The sequence below is a fragment of the Sebastes umbrosus genome, chromosome 10, assembly GCF_015220745.1.
Source record: "Sebastes umbrosus isolate fSebUmb1 chromosome 10, fSebUmb1.pri, whole genome shotgun sequence".
Classification (NCBI taxonomy): Eukaryota; Metazoa; Chordata; class Actinopteri; order Perciformes; family Sebastidae; genus Sebastes; species Sebastes umbrosus.
Genome location: NC_051278.1, coordinates 4528860 through 4548020, shown reverse-complemented (window position 1 = coordinate 4548020; position 19161 = coordinate 4528860). Strand labels below are relative to the sequence as shown.

Below are 19161 nucleotides of genomic sequence, written 5' to 3'. Positions count from 1 at the left end.
TTCAAAACCTTTGACGAGGGAGCAGAACCTGTAAAATGGAGGAAACAGACTAATTTAAACATCCTGATTGTTATCTCGATGAAGACGAACACAAACTGAAACTGGGCTTCCTTCATCTTGAGTTTCTCTTAAGGAGACACTGAGCTCCACCCGGACGAGGAAACAATATTTTACTTTCAGTGGTGGGATGTAACTGGGTGGGAAGTACATTTACTTGTACTTTACTTTCTACTTCTACTTTATCTGGCAGCTTTAGTTACTTCACTAATGAATATTTTTACACACAAAACATATGAAGAGTTTATAAAAATCTGATGTTTAGTTATAAATTAAACTCCCCAACAGTTTATACAAGTACAGTTGAAACCATTAGTCGATTAATCAATTACTCCATTAATCAATTAATCCATTAATCAATTAATCGATTGCCAGAAAATGAATACGGAACTATTTTGATGGTTCAAGTCATTTTTCATATAAAAACATTTGATGGTTCCAGCTTCTAAAATGTGAAAATTTGCTGCTTTTCCTTTTAATCATACTAAATTATATTACATGTTTTAAAAAATTTCGTGCATTTTGCTAATTTTCTGATATTTATTGGGACATTTTTCAATTTTTTTTTTTTTTTTTACATATCATTTATTTTAATTATTTTTTGGGATATATTTCCACATATTTAATTTATTATTTATAATGTTGAGGTTTGGACTGTTAGTTACAAACCAAACAATCAATCGATTAATGGAGAGAGTAATCAGCAGATTAATGTTAATAGTTTAAAATGAGCTCAAGCTCAACCAACTACAACAGTAAAATCCTGTTTTTACATTAATGCATGAATTATAATAATAACAATAATCTGATGATAGAATATGTAATAGTACAACAGTCACAGACATTTTACTGAAGGAACATTTTCAATGCAGGACTTATACTGCAACAGAGTATATCTACAGTGTGGTATCGGTACTTTGACTGCAGTAGAGGATCTGAATACTTCCTCATCCACTGGTTATCTTCCTCTCCTCGTGTCGAGTGATTTATTTATCTGTCAGATTAATTCTGTACTAAATGTTTACAACAGATGTGGAACAAACTGTTTCTGAGATCAGACTCAGTTTATCACTTTATTTTGTTCTCTGATGAAGTAAACACACTGATTCAGGTCAGAGAGGTCTCAGAAAAACAGCCTGTTTTCAGCTTTGTGACGACGCATTTTCCAGCTGATAAAAGAGCCTTTTTAAAGAGTTTATTTAGCTTCAGAAGGACAAGGAGGATTTTCTCAACACATAAAGGAACTGTACTTTACTAAGTTAGAGAAAATAAAATATGCATTAGGGGAGCTCCACAAAGACTTTTAATAAAGTATTTAATCCCCTTCTTAACTATATTAAAAAGAATAACCAGCTGTTCCATAAAATGGAAAACATCAGAATGATCCATGCTAGCTTAATACAGTTCTCTCTGCCCTGCAAGTTCTTTAAATTTTATTTTTACAAATACATATCTGAAAGCCTACTATTTGTTTTTATCTTGTCTTTTTATTTATTTGCTTTTTAAAATATTATTATAGTATGTGGCTCTTTTTTTTACAATCACCATGTTCCATTCTGTTTTTCTTGTCTTTTTATTTATTTATTTATTTTAAATATTATTATAGTATGTGGTTCTTTTTTATTATATATCTATTTTTCTTGTGTTTTCCGTGTACATAATATGTCACTGAATATATCATACAGTATTGTTAAAAATCACATTAAATTAAGTATACAGTTACATAAGATGTAAATACTCAAGTACTGTATTCGGTATTATTTACATTCCATCACTGTGTTCCAGTTATAATAATATTTATATTAATAATCACCTGTCTGGGTACTGTTTTATTCATTCAGACTTATTTTTTTCACGTCACTATTTGTCTTCCTTAGATCAGTAGTAGTAGTAGTAGAGACTGTCTTGATGAAAACAATAGAAAGGTGTGTCCTTGAAGCCACGCCCCCTGCTAATAGGCTTTAAATAGGACGGTGAGACAGGTGAGAGGACAGACTGCAGGAGGACAAACACACAGACAGAGAGAGGAAACACTGAGTTTATATGTTTAATTAAATATAAAGTGATAATAATAACCATGTTGGGGATGAATGAGACCGACTTCTACCTGCCTCTGTCTGAGTACAGCTTCGAGCGTCGGTTTGACGAGAGAGGAGCGATAGAGTGGATGCAAGCTAACTGGTAAGCTAAATTAATCTTTATATTTCACTATAAAATTTGATTTAACATTCTTATCTCACTCAACTCCTTCTACTGAGGGTTTAAATCCACTCAAAACAGTCAGAAATAGTAGAAACATCACGATAAACTGTGGTTTCTGCAAAATTGAGAAGCAACGCTCCGGATTCCATTAAAAAAACACCACATTTTAAGTGACCTTACTATAGTTTAAAGTGTCCACTGTTTAAAATGTTAATAAAGGCGGTTTCGGGATGATTCGGGTCCAGTCTGTAATTCGGCACACACCCAGTTCACCAAATAGCAGCCAATTCAAACACACAACACCTTAACCGGTTTGATCGATACTAAAAAATGCTCCAGTGCGAGCGATGAGAGAGCGTGAAGCGAGGCAGCGGATACAGCGAGTATCGAGTTAAATATGTGGTTTTGTGGGATAAAGTGTCTGTTTTTTTTGTATTTTGTTTATGCCGAATTGTTAAGCTAATATTACTTATGTAGAAAGGAAATCGTATCGTGTCTTTTGAGTGTGCGTAATTTACAGATAAGGTAGGTCATTTATAATCTAGCTATTTGTGAATGGGATTTGGTGAGGCGTGTTCTCAGAGGAATCTTGAGACACTGCCAAAGCATTATGCAAATCTGGTCAGTGAATGGTACAGGTGTACTACATGTGAGTCACAGTTAAGTCACACTTATGTATTTGTGGTATGCTGCTGTAGTTAATTTAGATCAAGTTATTCCAGTCAGTCAGTGATGGTATAGGTGATGAAATATCAAAAATATGTACCAGAAACTCACGAATAAACTGGAAATAACTCTTAAACCCTCCTTATGAGCTCATATAGGGACAATGTATTTTTATAAATTTATTCTAATATACGTTTTTTTTTTTATATCTGTATCTCATTATAAAACCAACTCACAGAAGTGTTTATTAATAATAATAATAATAATAAAAACAATCATGATTATACTGATACAATTGTTTCATTATACTAAAGCAAATGTGTTGAAATCACATGAACAGAAATCAGTGTGAAAATGAGATTAACCATCTGATGGTGAGTCAACAGTCAGAACAGGTAAAGCAGGTGATGCTTCAGGTGAATGTCACTGTCAGGTACACCTGCTGAAAAATGTAGCTCTTTGTTTTTGCTAAGAGGTGTGACTGTGAGTGAAAATGTCTATGAAAACATGATGGCAACAGCATGAATAGAGACTTTAAACTCAAATTAATTTATATCTAGAACAGAAACTCGGCTGTAAAAAAAAAAGAGTCAGTTTCTTCACGTTAAATTAATGTATTTAAAATTAAATCTAAATTAAGTTAAAGTACAATCTGACTTATTTTCTTTCTCAATTTAATCACTTGGGTCTAATGTTAATATTGGTATTTTAACATCGACATTTTAACATCAACATATTAACATTAGTAGGCTATTTTAACATTAGCATTTTAATATGAGCATTTAAACCTTTTTAAAATTAGCATTTTAATATTTTAAAATGAAATATACATTAAGTTAAAGTACATGATTTATTTTCTTTCTCAATTTGATCATTTGAGAAAAGAAAAAAACAAAATATATTAACATTTTAATGTCAACCTTTTAACTCAAGTATTTTAATAGTATTTTAAAGTTAGCATTTTAATATTAGAATTTTGAATCAACATTTTAACATTAGCCTTTAAACATCAGCGATTTGATGTCAACATTTTAACATTAGTATTTTCACATTAGCAATTTAATATTAGTATTTTAACATCAACATTTAAACCTTTTGTAACATTAACATTTTAATATTGGTGATTTAACATTTTATATTAACATTTTAACATTAACCTTTAACATTAGTCTTTTAAAATTAGTTTTTTTTGCATTTTAATATTGGCAAGTTGTGGGGGGGGGGGGGAAAGTGATCCAAATTAATGTTAACATTAAACATTAGTTGGCTAAAGTTCTGTTAGAGATTAGCTTGTTGTATTTGGTGATTAATAATTGTATGTTAAAGTCTTGACCACCTGACCTGTGTGTATCTATCATGTGTTTTTTTTTTTAATGTTAACATTTTGATATTAACCTTTGAACATTTGTTTCCTCCTTCAGGAGTAAGTCGTTTGTGTTCAGCGCTCTGTATGCCGCCCTGGTGTTCGCAGGTCAGCACTTCATGAAGCCTCGACCCAAAATGAACCTGCGGCGGCCGCTCGTCCTCTGGTCGCTCAGCCTCGCTCTCTTCAGGTAACAACACACCTTTAACACGCTCTCCGTTTGTGACATCATTATCAACTCATGTTGGCTCAAGTTTAATTCAAACTCTCAGAACTTTATTTTAAAGTAGGAGTGCTTATTCAAACTCTTAAAACTTTATTTCAAAGTATGTGATTAATTAGAAATGTTTCTGTAGTGTGTCAGATGCATAGATGGGATAGGTTCAGGGCCAAAATAACTTGATCGTGACTTCCCTCGTATCTCCTTTATTTTGCACTATTTGTAAGTCGGCTTGTTGTTACTTAGACATTACATGTAAAGTCAGTTGTTGATTGTATTTTTGGCATAAATCTTCTTGCAGCCATCAGTAATCATAAGATGCTGTTGGAGGAAACCAAACTGGTAGTAGCTGAGGTGTGTTGATTCAACGCTATGGAGACTAAAAATACATGCCGTCTTTGTGGTAACAAGCTGTCAGTTATTCCACCTGGAGATAATTACAGCTCAGGTGTGTTTGCTCTGTGTGTCGAAATGTCACTTTACCGGTCGCTGTCCTCTGAGAACGATGGAGAGCTGAATCTTAAGACCCGATGCCATCCTACAAACTGAACTGAAAACATAACGTCCTTGACGGAGGCAAAAATGTATCCAGCTGTATCTTCAGGGGTATTGGGGGTTTCTCTTTTAGCCATGATTTAATATCCTTGTCTGTCTTCTTCTTCTTGTCTCCCAGTATCATCGGTGCGATCCGGACCGGTTCCTACATGTTTCACATCCTGAGCAGCAGCGGCTTCAGACAGTCCATCTGTAACCAGAGCTTCTACAACGGACCAGTCAGCAAGTTCTGGGCCTACGCCTTCGTCCTGAGCAAAGCTCCAGAGCTCGGTCAGTCCTCAGACAGACAGATTATAAATATAATATAATGTCTAAAACTCAAAGATGTTGGTTCACTGTGATGGAACGGAGGAGAACCTTACATCAGATGAATTGATTGATTGGTTTGTGTTTCCTAGGCGACACAGCGTTCGTGGTGCTGAGGAAGCAGAAGCTGCTCTTCCTGCACTGGTACCACCACATCACCGTGCTGCTGTACTCCTGGTACTCCTACAAAGACATGGTGGCCGGCGGCGGCTGGTTCATGACCATGAACTACGGCGTGCACGCGCTCATGTACAGCTACTACGCGGCGCGCGCCGCCGGCTTGCGCGTGCCCCGGCCGTTCGCCGTGTTCATCACCAGCGCTCAGATCGGGCAGATGGGGATGGGGCTGACGGTGAGCTGGCTGGTGTACCGCTGGATGCAGCACGGAGACTGCCCCTCACGCCTCGACAACATCATCTGGGCCGCCCTCATGTACCTCAGCTACCTGCTGCTCTTCTCCAACTTCTTCTACCAGACGTACCTGCGCCGCCACAGCGACGCCAAGACCAGCAAGGCCGAGTAGAGACCAGGGGCATTTTGGGAGATCTGACCGACTGGACTTGAGTCGTACTGAAGCCGCTAACGTTTAAAAATTTTAATCTTTTTCATGTCAGAAGAATCTGAAATCAGCGTTTTTCCCATCGAACATCTGCAGGATGGAAAATTCTCTGAATCAGCAGGGAGCTGTAGATCTACACGCCGTTTGATTCATCACATCTGCAGACTGCAAGCCGTTTGTTTCATCACATCTGCAGACCGCACGGCGTTTGATTCATCACATCTGCAGACTGCACGGCGTTTGATTCATCACATCTACAGACCGCACGTTGTTTATTTCATCACATCTGCCGACTGCAAGCCGTTTGTTTCATCACATCTGCAGACTGCAAGCCGTTTGTTTCATCACATCTGCAGACTGCAAGCCGTTTGTTTCATCACATCTGCAGACTGCAAGCCGTTTGTTTCATCACATCTGCAGACTGCAAGCCGTTTGTTTCATCACATCTGCAGACTGCACAGCGTTTTGACTCATCACATCTGCAGACTGCACGGCGTTTTGATTCATCACGTCTGCAGACTGCACGCTGCTTGTTTCGTCACATCTGCAGCTTGCACGCCGCTTATTTCGTAACATCTGCAGACTGCACGCCGCTTGTTTCAGACCGACAGTTTCCTTGAATGACATCGTTCTTTCCAGGAAACAAGATTATTTGGAAATGATTTAAGAAATGACGGACGTGTAAACGATTTCTTCTCTCAGTTCAGATTTTTATCGTGTTTCAACTGAAAGTTTAAAGGACAAAAAAAAGTTGAGTCGTACAAACAAAAATGTATTTTGTCAGTTTGTTTATCAGAAAATGAATCAGCGTCTCTCAGTGACTGATTTTAGTTCATATAAAAATATTCATTTTTAAACCTGCGCATTAATTTATTGAATCATCCCGACTTTAAAAGTGATTCATCAGATGAAGCAACTATTTAGTGAAAAGCCTCTTCGTCAGTCTGGAAGCGTCTCACTCGCCCCCGTCGCTCCCAGCAGGCTGATGAAACCAGCCACTCCCAACTGGTTTAACTGGTTTCACCTCACCACGCCTCAGTTCCAGTCTGTGAGGCTCTTTACATAAATCTCAGCGGATGTCTGAGCCAGTTTTCTTTACTGTACATTTAGTTTCTGCACTGATTTAAAAACCTCCTCACTGATGTTTACAGACTCCACCGAATTTAAAAACCAACCTCTACTTTTGTCAAATTCAAAAGTTGCTACACGCTGCCTCCTTATGTGTTTTGTGTGCGAGGTGCTTCCTCAGGAGATTTGACTCGTATTGACTAATTCAGGGCTGCAATTTGAGACTGTTTTATTAGTGAATCGATCGGTTAATGTCTCGTTCTGTTCGACCAACAAAGATTCAGTTAACTGCGACTTAAAAACACATGAAGACTGCGATTAATCGTCGATCACTTGAATTTCTTTATTCTGTTTTCTTTGTCTACCGTGAGAAGTTTTAAAACAGTTTACATGTAAACTTGAATCTGTTTTAAGGGTTTTATCCAACCCCATATATTTATTGATTTACTGACTAGTATTTATTTGACGTATGATGGCAGCCAATCGGCAGCTGGAAAAGTCTCCTAACACTCCTGTTGTTTCGGTTCCACTAAAAGTTTATTCTTTATTAATATCACTGACATCATGTAAATCGCACGCTGAATATTTATGATTTTGTACGTTTGATATTTTGCACCAGAGAGTTTGATTTTTGTTTTACTAAAAGCTGTTAAGACCTCACAAACATTATTATGTTGTTTTTAAAGTGTGTGATTGTGAAAGTTTCTGAATTTTAAAGCAGGAGAAGCTGTTTGATTAACGAGTCGAATGAAAGCTGACAGATGACGATGATTTTTCTGTATGAACACACTTTTCTATTATTTTACGATATGAATGAGAACACATGAAGATATTTGGGTTTAAAATAGTTTTATTGTTTGAAAAATATAATAAAGAAGCTGTTTTATAAATTTGTGCTTTGTTTATTCTTTAAAAGCTGCAACTTGATTAAACACAAACAGGAAATGTTTAATATACAATAATTTATATCCAGAATGAGGTTTCTGTTGGTCCACAAGTAAATAACAACACATTTGTTCACATTTGTTCTCAACATGCTGTTGAGAACTTAAATTCATAGATTTTTTTGTAACTTTGCATCAACTCAGAGCTAGAATCCACAGTATAAATGTAGAAAAATTAGGGCTGTCAATCGATTGAAATATTTAATTGTGATTAATCATAATTTATTTGTTCAAAATGCTTAAAGGGATATTTGTATTTAATAATCTTATCAACATGGAATTGGGCAAATATGCTGCTTTATGCAAATTTATGTATATATTTATTATTGGAAATCAATTAACACAAAACAATGACAGATATTGTCCAGAAACCCTCACAGGTACTGCATTTAGCATAACAAATATGCTCAAATCATAACATGGCAAACTGCAGCCCAACAAGCAACAACAGCGGTCAAACTGCATGTGATTATCATAAAGTTGGCATGTCTGTAAAGGGGAGACTCATTTTCATTCACATATCTGGAGGTCAGAGGTCAAGGGACCCCGATGAAAATGGCCATGACAGTTTTTCCTCGCCAAAAATGTAATATCCGCCAAATGTTAGAAAAATGTCCTTTAAATATTCGAAATATGTTACGAAATATTTCCAAAGAAAGTCGGGAAAATTACCGAAAAATAGACCAAAAAATGTCTGAAAATAAGTAAACAACAATGTCTCAATCATAGACATACAACTCAAATCATAAATAGGCAACTATCCAAGTTATTTTTGTGATTTCAGAGATGTTGTACATAAAAAACCTGAGTGGAAACGCCGGAAATTAAAAAAATGATCTCACTGATGTCTTCCCTCTCGGCTGAGGAGTAACAGTTGGTGGAAGTGTAAACAGGTTTAGTGAATGAATGATGACGTACATGAAGCATCACTGAAGAGACAGAAACAGGTCTGATGAAACCTTCCTCACATTAACACATGAAACTAACTCTAATCTCACATTGACGTCCAGTTTGAGCTGCGACTGACGCTCTTTAATGACCTCATCTTCTTCGGTGGTATAAATGTTTACAGCTCCTGATAATCACATAAACAAGCGTTCATTCACATTTTCTCATAATTTTGGTCAAAATTTGGACGGGAACGTGGCGTGGCTCACCTCCCTGCTCGCCAGAAACCAGCTTAACGTACATTCAGCAAAGAAGAAACACGTGTTGTATTTAAGCATTTTATATTCACCAGCAGACATCTGAGATCATGACAGTAACTCTGAACCAGCGAAACGGTCCTCATGTCGCTATCAAGTCTGTGTGCTGACGTCACAGACTTCATGTAATCAGTGACGTCCTCACAAGTCTACAAAGCTGAGCGTGTGTTTCAGGGTTGCTGCTGCTGCATCTCCCTCCAGCTCTTCCACAGCAACAGATCTCTACTCTTCCCCAGGGTAACGAGGCAACGGGGCAACTGCCAGCCGTTATACTGACCGACGCCGTCATCACGGCCCATCGCCAGCAACATGGTGACGTTACCTAGCAACCAGCAACAACGTCAGTCAACCAAAAACACAGACAGGCAACCAGTAACACAACCAGCAACACAGACAGGCAACCAGCAGCAGACAGGCAACCAGTAACACAACCAGCAACACAGACAGACAACCAGCAGCAGACAGGCAACCAGTAACACAACCAGCAACACAGACAGACAACCAGCAGCAACGTCAGTCAACCAGCAGCACAGACAGGCAACCAGCAACACAACCAGCAACGGCAACTAAAATCAAAGGTGTGCAACTAAAAACACAGACAGTGATCTACAATCATAGATAGGCAACTAAAATCAAAGCTTTGCAACTAAAAGCATAAATAGGCAACTAAAGACAAACAGGCAACTAAAATCATAGATAAGCAACTAAAATCAAAGATAGGCAACTAAAAACACAGACATGCAACTAAAATCATAGGAAACTAAAAGCATAGATAGGCCACTAAAGACAAACAGGCAACTAAAATCATAGGCAACTAAAATCATAGGCAACTAAAAACACAGACAGGCAGCTATAATCATAGAGAGGCAACTAAAATCATAGGCAACTAAAAACACAGACAGGCAACTAAAATCATAGGCAACTAAAAACACAGACAGGCAACTAAAATCATAGATAGGCAACTAAAATCATAGATAGGCAACTAAAATCATAGGCAACTAAAAACACAGACAGGCAGCTATAATCATAGAGAGGCAACTAAAAACACAGACAGGCAACTAAAATCATAGGCAACTAAAATCACAGGCAACTAAAAACACAGACAGGCAGCTAAAATCACAGGCAACTAAAATCACAGGCAACTAAAAACACAGACAGGCAACTAAAATCATAGGCAACTAAAATCACAGGCAACTAAAAACACAGACAGGCAACTAAAATCATAGGCAACTAAAATCACAGGCAACTAAAAACACAGACAGGCAACTAAAATCACAGGCAACTAAAATCATAGGCAACTAAAAACACAGACAGGCAACTAAAATCACAGGCAACTAAAATCACAGGCAACTAAAAACACAGACAGGCAACTAAAATCACAGGCAACTAAAAACACAGACAGGCAGCTATAATCATAGAGAGGCAACTAAAATCACAGGCAACTAAAATCACAGGCAACTAAAAACACAGACAGGCAACTAAAATCACAGGCAACTAAAATCACAGGCAACTAAAATCATAGGCAACTAAAAACACAGACAGGCAACTAAAATCACAGGCAACTAAAATCACAGGCAACTAAAATCATAGGCAACTAAAAACACAGACAGGCAACTAAAATCACAGGCAACTAAAAACACAGACAGGCAACTAAAATCACAGGCAACTAAAATCACAGGCAACTAAAATCATAGGCAACTAAAATCATAGGCAACTAAAAACACAGACAGGCAACTAAAATCACAGGCAACTAAAAACACAGACAGGCAACTAAAATCACAGGCAACTAAAAACACAGACAGGCAGCTATAATCATAGAGAGGCAACTAAAATCACAGGCAACTAAAATCACAGGCAACTAAAATCACAGGCAACTAAAAACACAGACAGGCAACTAAAATCACAGGCAACTAAAATCACAGGCAACTAAAATCACAGGCAACTAAAATCATAGGCAACTAAAAACACAGACAGGCAACTAAAATCACAGGCAACTAAAATCACAGGCAACTAAAATCATAGGCAACTAAAAACACAGACAGGCAACTAAAATCACAGGCAACTAAAAACACAGACAGGCAACTAAAATCACAGGCAACTAAAATCACAGGCAACTAAAATCACAGGCAACTAAAATCATAGGCAACTAAAATCATAGGCAACTAAAAACACAGACAGGCAACTAAAATCACAGGCAACTAAAATCACAGGCAACTAAAATCATAGGCAACTAAAAACACAGACAGGCAACTAAAATCATAGGCAACTAAAAACACAGACAGGCAACTAAAATCACAGGCAACTAAAAACACAGACAGGCAACTAAAATCACAGGCAACTAAAATCACAGGCAACTAAAATCACAGGCAACTAAAATCATAGGCAACTAAAATCATAGGCAACTAAAAACACAGACAGGCAACTAAAATCACAGGCAACTAAAATCATAGGCAACTAAAAACACAGACAGGCAACTAAAATCATAGGCAACTAAAAACACAGACAGGCAACTAAAATCACAGGCAACTAAAAACACAGACAGGCAACTAAAATCACAGGCAACTAAAATCACAGGCAACTAAAATCATAGGCAACTAAAATCATAGGCAACTAAAAACACAGACAGGCAACTAAAATCACAGGCAACTAAAAACACAGACAGGCAACTAAAATCACAGGCAACTAAAAACACAGACAGGCAGCTATAATCATAGAGAGGCAACTAAAATCACAGGCAACTAAAATCACAGGCAACTAAAATCACAGGCAACTAAAAACACAGACAGGCAACTAAAATCACAGGCAACTAAAATCACAGGCAACTAAAATCACAGGCAACTAAAATCATAGGCAACTAAAAACACAGACAGGCAACTAAAATCACAGGCAACTAAAAACACAGACAGGCAACTAAAATCACAGGCAACTAAAATCACAGACAGGCAACTAAAATCACAGGCAACTAAAAACACAGACAGGCAACTAAAATCACAGGCAACTAAAATCACAGGCAACTAAAATCACAGACAGGCAACTATAAACACAGACAGGCAACCAGCAACAGACAGGTGCGTGTGTGTACCTGTGTGATATGAGGTCAGCTCCTTCCCGCTCAGACGGTTGACGATGTTGCTAACGGCGACGGCAGCGTGCAGCCCGGCGTGGTACGCCATCTTGGGCTCCTTCACGTCGGCGCAGTCGCCCACAGCGAAGACGTTGGAGAAGCCGTCGACCTGCAGGTGATCGTTGACCTTCAGAGCTCCGTTATCAGCCAGACAGCCGGCTGTCAGGAACAGATCACTGATCAATCAACTGATCGATTAACCGACTCTTTAGTAACCAATAAGATAGATGTTGATATGTCACGTGTCCAGATGGTGGCGCTACAGGAAACATTACATCATAGATATCCTCAGATGACGTCATGTTGAGAGGTCTCACTCGGATCCAAAATGATGGACGGAGAATAACAAACAAACACTGACCTCTACGTCTAACTGCCCTCCACAGACAAATATGAGACTTTAACACATTCACTCAAGTACTGTACTTAAGTACACATTTTAAGTGCTTGTACTTTACTTGAGTATTTTCTTTTCATGCTACTTTCTACTTCTACTCCGATACATTTATAATATATGATTATTATTATTATAAATATGATCCTGCTTTAACATTAATACATGAGTCATAATAATCTAATGATAGAATATATAATAGTACAACAGTCACAGTTTAATACTTTAACTACATTTTACTGATTATACTGAAATACTTTTACTGGAGGAACATTTTCAATGCAGGACTTTTACTGTAACAGTGTGGTATTAGTACTTTTACTGTAACAGAGTATTTCTATAGTGTGGTATTAGTACTTTTACTTTAACAGAGTATTTATATAGTGTGGTATAAGTACTTTTACTTTAACAGAGTATTTATATAGTGTGGTATAAGTACTTTTACTTTAACAGTGTGGTATTAGTACTTTTACTGTAACAGTGTGGTATTAGTACTTTTACTTTAACAGTGTGGTATTAGTACTTTTACTGTAACAGAGTATTTCTATAGTGTGGTATTAGTACTTTTACTGTCACAGAGTATTTCTACACTGTGGTATTAGTACTTTTACTGTAACAGAGTATTTCTATAGTGTGGTATTAGTACTTTTACTGTCACAGAGTATTTCTACAGTGTGGTATCAGTATTCTTATTGTAACAGAGTATTTCTACAGTGTGGTATTAGTACTGTGTGTACTCACAGAAGCTGGAGGCGTAGGCTGCAGAGTTGACCCTGAGTCCGGTGCAGCAGATGATCAGGTCCGTGGTCAGACTGGTTCCTTTGTCTGTGGTCACCACCGTGTTCTTCTGGGTCACATTCAGCTGCAGCTCCGACAGGTTGGACACCTTCTGACCTGAAACACACACACACACAGCAGGTTTATGAAACCCAGACAGGACCTGGTCTGAACCACGCACCTGGTCTTCAGGTCTACATAAGGTCTTCGTACCCAGCAGCAGCTCCACTCCTTTCCCCAGCAGAACCTCCTTCGCCTGCTGTCTGACGCTGGGCCGTAGCTCCGGGTCGGCCAGCGCGATTCTAGAGTGGATCAGAACCACCTGAACACGAGAATACACCTTAAAACTCTCCTCTACAAGAGTACAAACAGTATACACAGGAAGTACAAGAGCTTGGACTCGGGAGCAGTAAAAGTACAAGTACAATGAGTGAAGAAATGATAGAAGTACATGTCATACTAGTAGTAGCAAAAGTGGTTTTAGCAGCAGCAGTACTGGTCATAGCCATGTAGCATGAGTAGTAGTTCTAGTGCGAGAGAAAGTACATTTACTCAAGTACTGTTCTTTACCTTGTAGTACTTTAAGTATATCTGACTGTACAATGCATACTTTTACCTTAAGAACTTTAAGTATATTTTACTGCACAATGCATACTGTTAATTTAAGTATGTTTCATTGCACTATTAATACTTTAACTACATTTAGCTGATAATACTTTTGCTACAGTAAGGTATTGAATTTTACTTGTAGTGGAGTAGTTTTCAGAGTAGTAGTATTTTTACTGCAGTAAAGGATCGGTCGTTACCTTCTTGTCTGGGAACTCGGTCTTGATCTCAGCAGCCATCTCCACACCGGTCGACCCTCCTCCGACCACCAACACCGAGTCGGCAGCCTGGACCTGAACACACACACACACACACACACACACACACAGTAAATAATGAGCTCTTCTCTCTGCAGACCTCTCGGTATTCGTCTCGTTATCGTACCTGCTTGACGAAGTCCTCGTACGTCTGGACGGCTGTCTGATACGAGGCCACGGTGTTGAACTTCCCGGGGAACGCTCCATCAGTCCCAGTACACAGGATGAGGTGGGAGTACTGGATCTCCTGCAACACACAGGGACAAACTGGTCTGTAGTTTATACAGGATATTACTGTTACTTGATTAATAAATGTGTTTCATTTAATGAGAGATTAATACAAATATGGTGGAATGTGACTGAAGTACATTTACTCAAGTACTGGACTTGAGTATAATTTTAAGGTACTTTAGTTGAGTATTTTCATTTTATGCTACTTTATACTTCTACTCCACTATAGTTCAGAGGGAAATATTTATTTATATATAGTAACAAGTTGCTTTTCAGATTAAAACTTTACATAAAATAAATATATGTTTTTTGAAAGGGACATAAATATCAGTTTAAAATCTGATGCACTGTAAAAGATTTAACAACAAAAACAACAACTGGAGGTCTCACTCTGACATGTTTATACAGAACCAACGATGTCTCACTCTGACATGTTTCTACAGAACCAACAATGTCTCACTCTGACATGTCTCATACACACACACACACACACACACACACACACACACACACACACACACACACACATACACATATATATACATATATATATATATATATATATATATACACACACACACACACACACACACACACACACCACACTTCCTCCCTCTGTCCTCACCCTCCCGTCCTCCAGGACGACCGTCTGTCTGTCGGTGTCGACTCGCTGAACTCGACCCTGAACAAAACTGTCTCCAAACGTCTTAGCGTACGGGATGAAGGTCCTCTGAGCGAAGCCTGCAGTGAGACACGGGTCAAAGGTCAGATGTCAGAGGTCACACTCTGTGTACAGGGTGAGTAATGATGTCAGAGTGCACAGAGTGTTATTATTAGTCAGGAGTGTCATTGTTGGCCACACACTCATGTTTGATAAAGTTCATCTGTCTGAGCTCACTGTGACATCACTCCAAAGAGAGCTGACCCCCATCACCTGTGTACACACATACAGTAGAAGCACATGGATGCCCTCTACTGACGAGACCTGACCCCCATCACCTGTGCATACACATACAGTAGTAACACATGGACGCCCTCTACTGACGAGACCTGACCCCCATCACCTGTGCATACACATACAGTAGAAACGCATCTACACTGCATTAATTAATTAATTAATTAAATTATCACCCAATCTGAACTCTCACATTCTGTATATTAATATTATTCCACATCAACATATGGATCTTGAGTAAAAGAAGCAGTAGCACTCGCAGTAGTAAATCAAAGTACTAACAGGATGTTTGGAGGTTTATTGGGGAAATAATCAATTTCTTATCAATATTATCAATCAACTGATTGTGTATTTCATCCCTTCATTATTCGGGATGAAGGTCCTCTGAGCGAAGCCTGCAGTGAGACACGGGGTCAAAGGTCAGATGTCAGAGGTCACACTCTGTGTACAGGGTGAGTAATGATGTCAGAGTGCACAGAGTGTTATTATTAGTGAGGAGTATTATTGTTGGCCACACACTCATGTTTGATAAAGTTCATCTGTCTGAGCTCACTGTGACATCACTCCAACAATCATGATAAAAAGTATGATACATTATTAATTTAATCATTCTCAAAGATTAATAAATTGTAATAATAATAATAATAAATGTTCATATTTATATATTTCATTTGTTATTCAAATGTGTTGTTTTCTTTTTTATTCTGTAAAACACTGTATTAAAGGTGCAATATGAATAAAGTTTATAATAATAATAACCACAATAATAATACTAATGATAATATTAATAACAAAACTAAATATAGATCTATAAACAACTTGGGAAAAATAACAGAAAGGTTATTTAAAATTGTAAAATAAATAGAAAATTCAACAAAATCCTAGAAATATTTTTTGAAAAACTAAAAAAAAAAAATTCTAAACTTCTAAACAATACAAAAATAAAAATAAAAATACAGAGTAAATATATTTTTTGCAATAGACTTAATATAATATTTATGGGCAAAATATGTAAATATATAAATGTATTACTAAATATAAAATGATCCTAAAATAAAAACAAAAAACAATTACAAAAATTTAAATTAAAAAATAAAATCTCATAAAAATAAAAGTAAAACTAAAATTTTTTTTGGATTAAGTTAGAATATAAAGAAAAACTACATTATCATAAAAAATAAAAGTAAAACCTGAAAAAATAATGTAAAAAAAGAAACAAAATAAAATTCCCATGGAAATACAGGTAAAAATCTAAAAAATGAATATATTAAAAGTAAACGTTTACGAACAATCATAAACATGAAAATAAAACAAAAATTGGAAAATAAATAAAAACAAAATCATCATAAAAAGAAAAGTAAAACTTGAAAAAGAAAATGATCATAGGAATAAAAGTAAAACTAACAAACAAAAATTGGAAAATATTAAAAAAACTAAATTATTATATATCATAAATATTAAAAAAATTAAAATAAGAATGGAACAAAAAAAAATATGTTATTAAAATGAAATGTAGCTGAGTGTTACCGGGCTGCACAGACGCTCTGAGCGCCGCCACGTTGTGATGAAACGCGTCTCTCATGTCGATCAGAGTGAAGTTGAGTCCTCAGGATTTCAGATGCTGAGCCGCCGCGATGCCTCCGAATCCACCGCCGACAACCACAACATGGACGCCCTCTACTGACGAGACCTGACCCCCCATCACCTGTGTGCACACATACAGTAGAAACACATGGACGCCCTCTACTGACCAGACCTGACCCCCCATCACCTGTGTGCACACATACAGTAGAAACACATGGACGCCCTCTACTGACGAGACCTGACCCTCCATCACCTGTGTGCACACATACAGTAGAAACACATGGACGCCCTCTACTGACGAGACCTGACCCCCCATCACCTGTGTGCACACATACAGTAGAAACACATGGACGCCCTCTAGTGACGAGACCTGACCCCCCCATCACCTGTGTACACACATACAGTAGAAACACATCTACACTGCATTCATTAATTAATTAATTAATTAATTAATTAAATGATCACCCAATCTGAACTCTCACATACTGTATATTAATATTATTCCACATCAACATATGCATCTTGAGTAGAAGTAGCAGTAGTACTCGTAGTAGTAAGCCGAAGTAATAACAGGATGTTTGGAGGATTATTGGGGAAATAATCAATTTCTTATCAATATTATCAATCAGCTGATTGTGTCTTTCATCCCTTCACTAAATCTAAACGTGTTTCCTTTAAAGTAACGAGATTAATAAATATATGGTGGAATTTAACAAAGTACATTTACTCAAGTAACTGTACTTAATGGTATTTTTTAGATAGTTTATTTCAGTATTTTAATTTAATGCTACTTTATACTCTGCTACTCCCTTAACCCTTCACTGCCTTTATGTAACAAGCACAGTTAAAACCCTGCAGTCTGCACATCCTGTATAGAGAAGTACTACAGTATAAGGTAAAAGTAAAAGTACTGCATTCAAGATTTGACTTAAAAGTGCAGAAGTACTACATGTATCAACAAAATGTACTCCCTAAGGTAAAAGTTTACTTTCATTATCTTTATCCATTACACATTCCTTTCAGTGTGATACATATACTGTATATATAGGCTATACACTGTATATCACATGCACACACTACATACACATGTATATGCATATACATCTAGATATCACAGAGAAAGGAGTTGTCCTGCATAAAGAATACTGAATAAAGACTACATTACTACATTAGGCTGAGACTACTTCTGAACTGTCAGGTGAAACTTTGAATGCAGGACTTGTACTTGTACTGCAGTATTTTGACAGAGTAGTATTACTGAAGTAGTCGGTGTTTCCTCAGTCGGTCAGTCACGTGTCTACCAACACAAACAGGAAGTGAACTCACCTGCTGCAGGTAGAAGTGTTTGATCTCTGGTGGGTGTTAAAGTCTCGAGCCTTTCCTCCAGACTCACTGGACTCACTGCTTCTTGTTTCCTGCTCCTCTGAACGCCCCTCTGACGACACCAGCTCTCCACCAATCACAGCTCAGGGGGGGCAGGCTCTTGTGGTGCCTTCAGGTGCTGTAGGAAATGTTTTAGTCTTACATAAAAGTTCACTTTTTGGTCAAAATAATTCACCTTTGTAAAATCACAAATCAAACACATTAAAGTAACAATATGTTTGAAACAATAGGAAATAAAATAGGATCTCAGAAGACATCAAATATTAATAAAATCTTTTTTTTTCAAATGTCTTAATTTATTGATTACTGACATCACTATCTGATTTTTGAAGTTTACAATCAAGTTTTCTGTCATCTGAATATTTATTATTTTATCTTCTGCTTGTGAAATGTCTTTTCTTTTTAAAGCATCACATTTAATACATTTCACATGTGAATATTCACTCAGATATTCACATGTGGTGTTCAGATATTTCACATTTGAAAAACTGCTATTTTAATCACTAACTATTTCAAACCATTTCACTGCTTTATCTCGCCGTCAGACAGCCCTTTCCTTCTCCTTTCTGACGGGGAACTGAACTGAAAATGAAGCTTTTCTATGCTCCTTTCAAAGCCAGCAGGCTCAGATGACTAAAACAGTAGAGATACGTTTTAAAATATTCTAAATATAGCGTACACTTAAACAGATATCAAGTTTTTTAG

The 19161-nt window shown here is 37.2% G+C and overlaps 2 protein-coding genes across 2 annotated transcripts; one reads left to right on the top strand and one right to left on the bottom strand.

The window, feature by feature from the left end:
- The first annotated feature begins 2061 nt into the window (after window positions 1-2061).
- elovl6l (ELOVL family member 6, elongation of long chain fatty acids like) lies at window positions 2062-6178 on the top strand. Its single transcript, XM_037782185.1, has 4 exons — window positions 2062-2238; window positions 4347-4478; window positions 5182-5333; window positions 5462-6178. The coding sequence occupies exons 1-4, from the start codon at window positions 2135-2137 to the stop codon at window positions 5890-5892; spliced, it is 819 nt and encodes a 272-aa protein (XP_037638113.1). The 5' UTR covers window positions 2062-2134; the 3' UTR covers window positions 5893-6178.
- Window positions 6179-9152: 2974 nt separating this feature from the next.
- On the bottom strand, window positions 9153-18507 carry aifm2 (apoptosis inducing factor mitochondria associated 2). The gene is made up of 9 exons (XM_037782177.1): window positions 18400-18507; window positions 17017-17194; window positions 15160-15275; window positions 14431-14550; window positions 14247-14339; window positions 13654-13762; window positions 13405-13557; window positions 12228-12428; window positions 9153-9467 (listed from the first exon to the last, which is right to left on the bottom strand). The coding sequence occupies exons 2-9, from the start codon at window positions 17069-17071 to the stop codon at window positions 9316-9318; spliced, it is 999 nt and encodes a 332-aa protein (XP_037638105.1). The 5' UTR covers window positions 17072-17194; window positions 18400-18507; the 3' UTR covers window positions 9153-9315.
- Between the last annotated feature and the right edge of the window lie 654 nt (window positions 18508-19161).

Coding starts and splice junctions, on each gene's coding strand:
- elovl6l (XM_037782185.1), top strand. CDS start 2,135: ATGTTGGGGATGAATGAGACCGACTTCTACCTGCCTCTGTCTGAGTAC. Junction 2,239..4,346: donor GAGTGGATGCAAGCTAACTG/GTAAGCTAAATT, acceptor TTCCTCCTTCAG/GAGTAAGTCGTTTGTGTTCA. Junction 5,334..5,461: donor GAGCAAAGCTCCAGAGCTCG/GTCAGTCCTCAG, acceptor TGTGTTTCCTAG/GCGACACAGCGTTCGTGGTG.
- aifm2 (XM_037782177.1), bottom strand. CDS start 17,071: ATGAGAGACGCGTTTCATCACAACGTGGCGGCGCTCAGAGCGTCTGTG. Junction 14,340..14,430: donor ACGAGGACTTCGTCAAGCAG/GTACGATAACGA, acceptor GTGTGTGTTCAG/GTCCAGGCTGCCGACTCGGT. Junction 12,429..13,404: donor AGCCTACGCCTCCAGCTTCT/GTGAGTACACAC, acceptor TGTTCCTGACAG/CCGGCTGTCTGGCTGATAAC.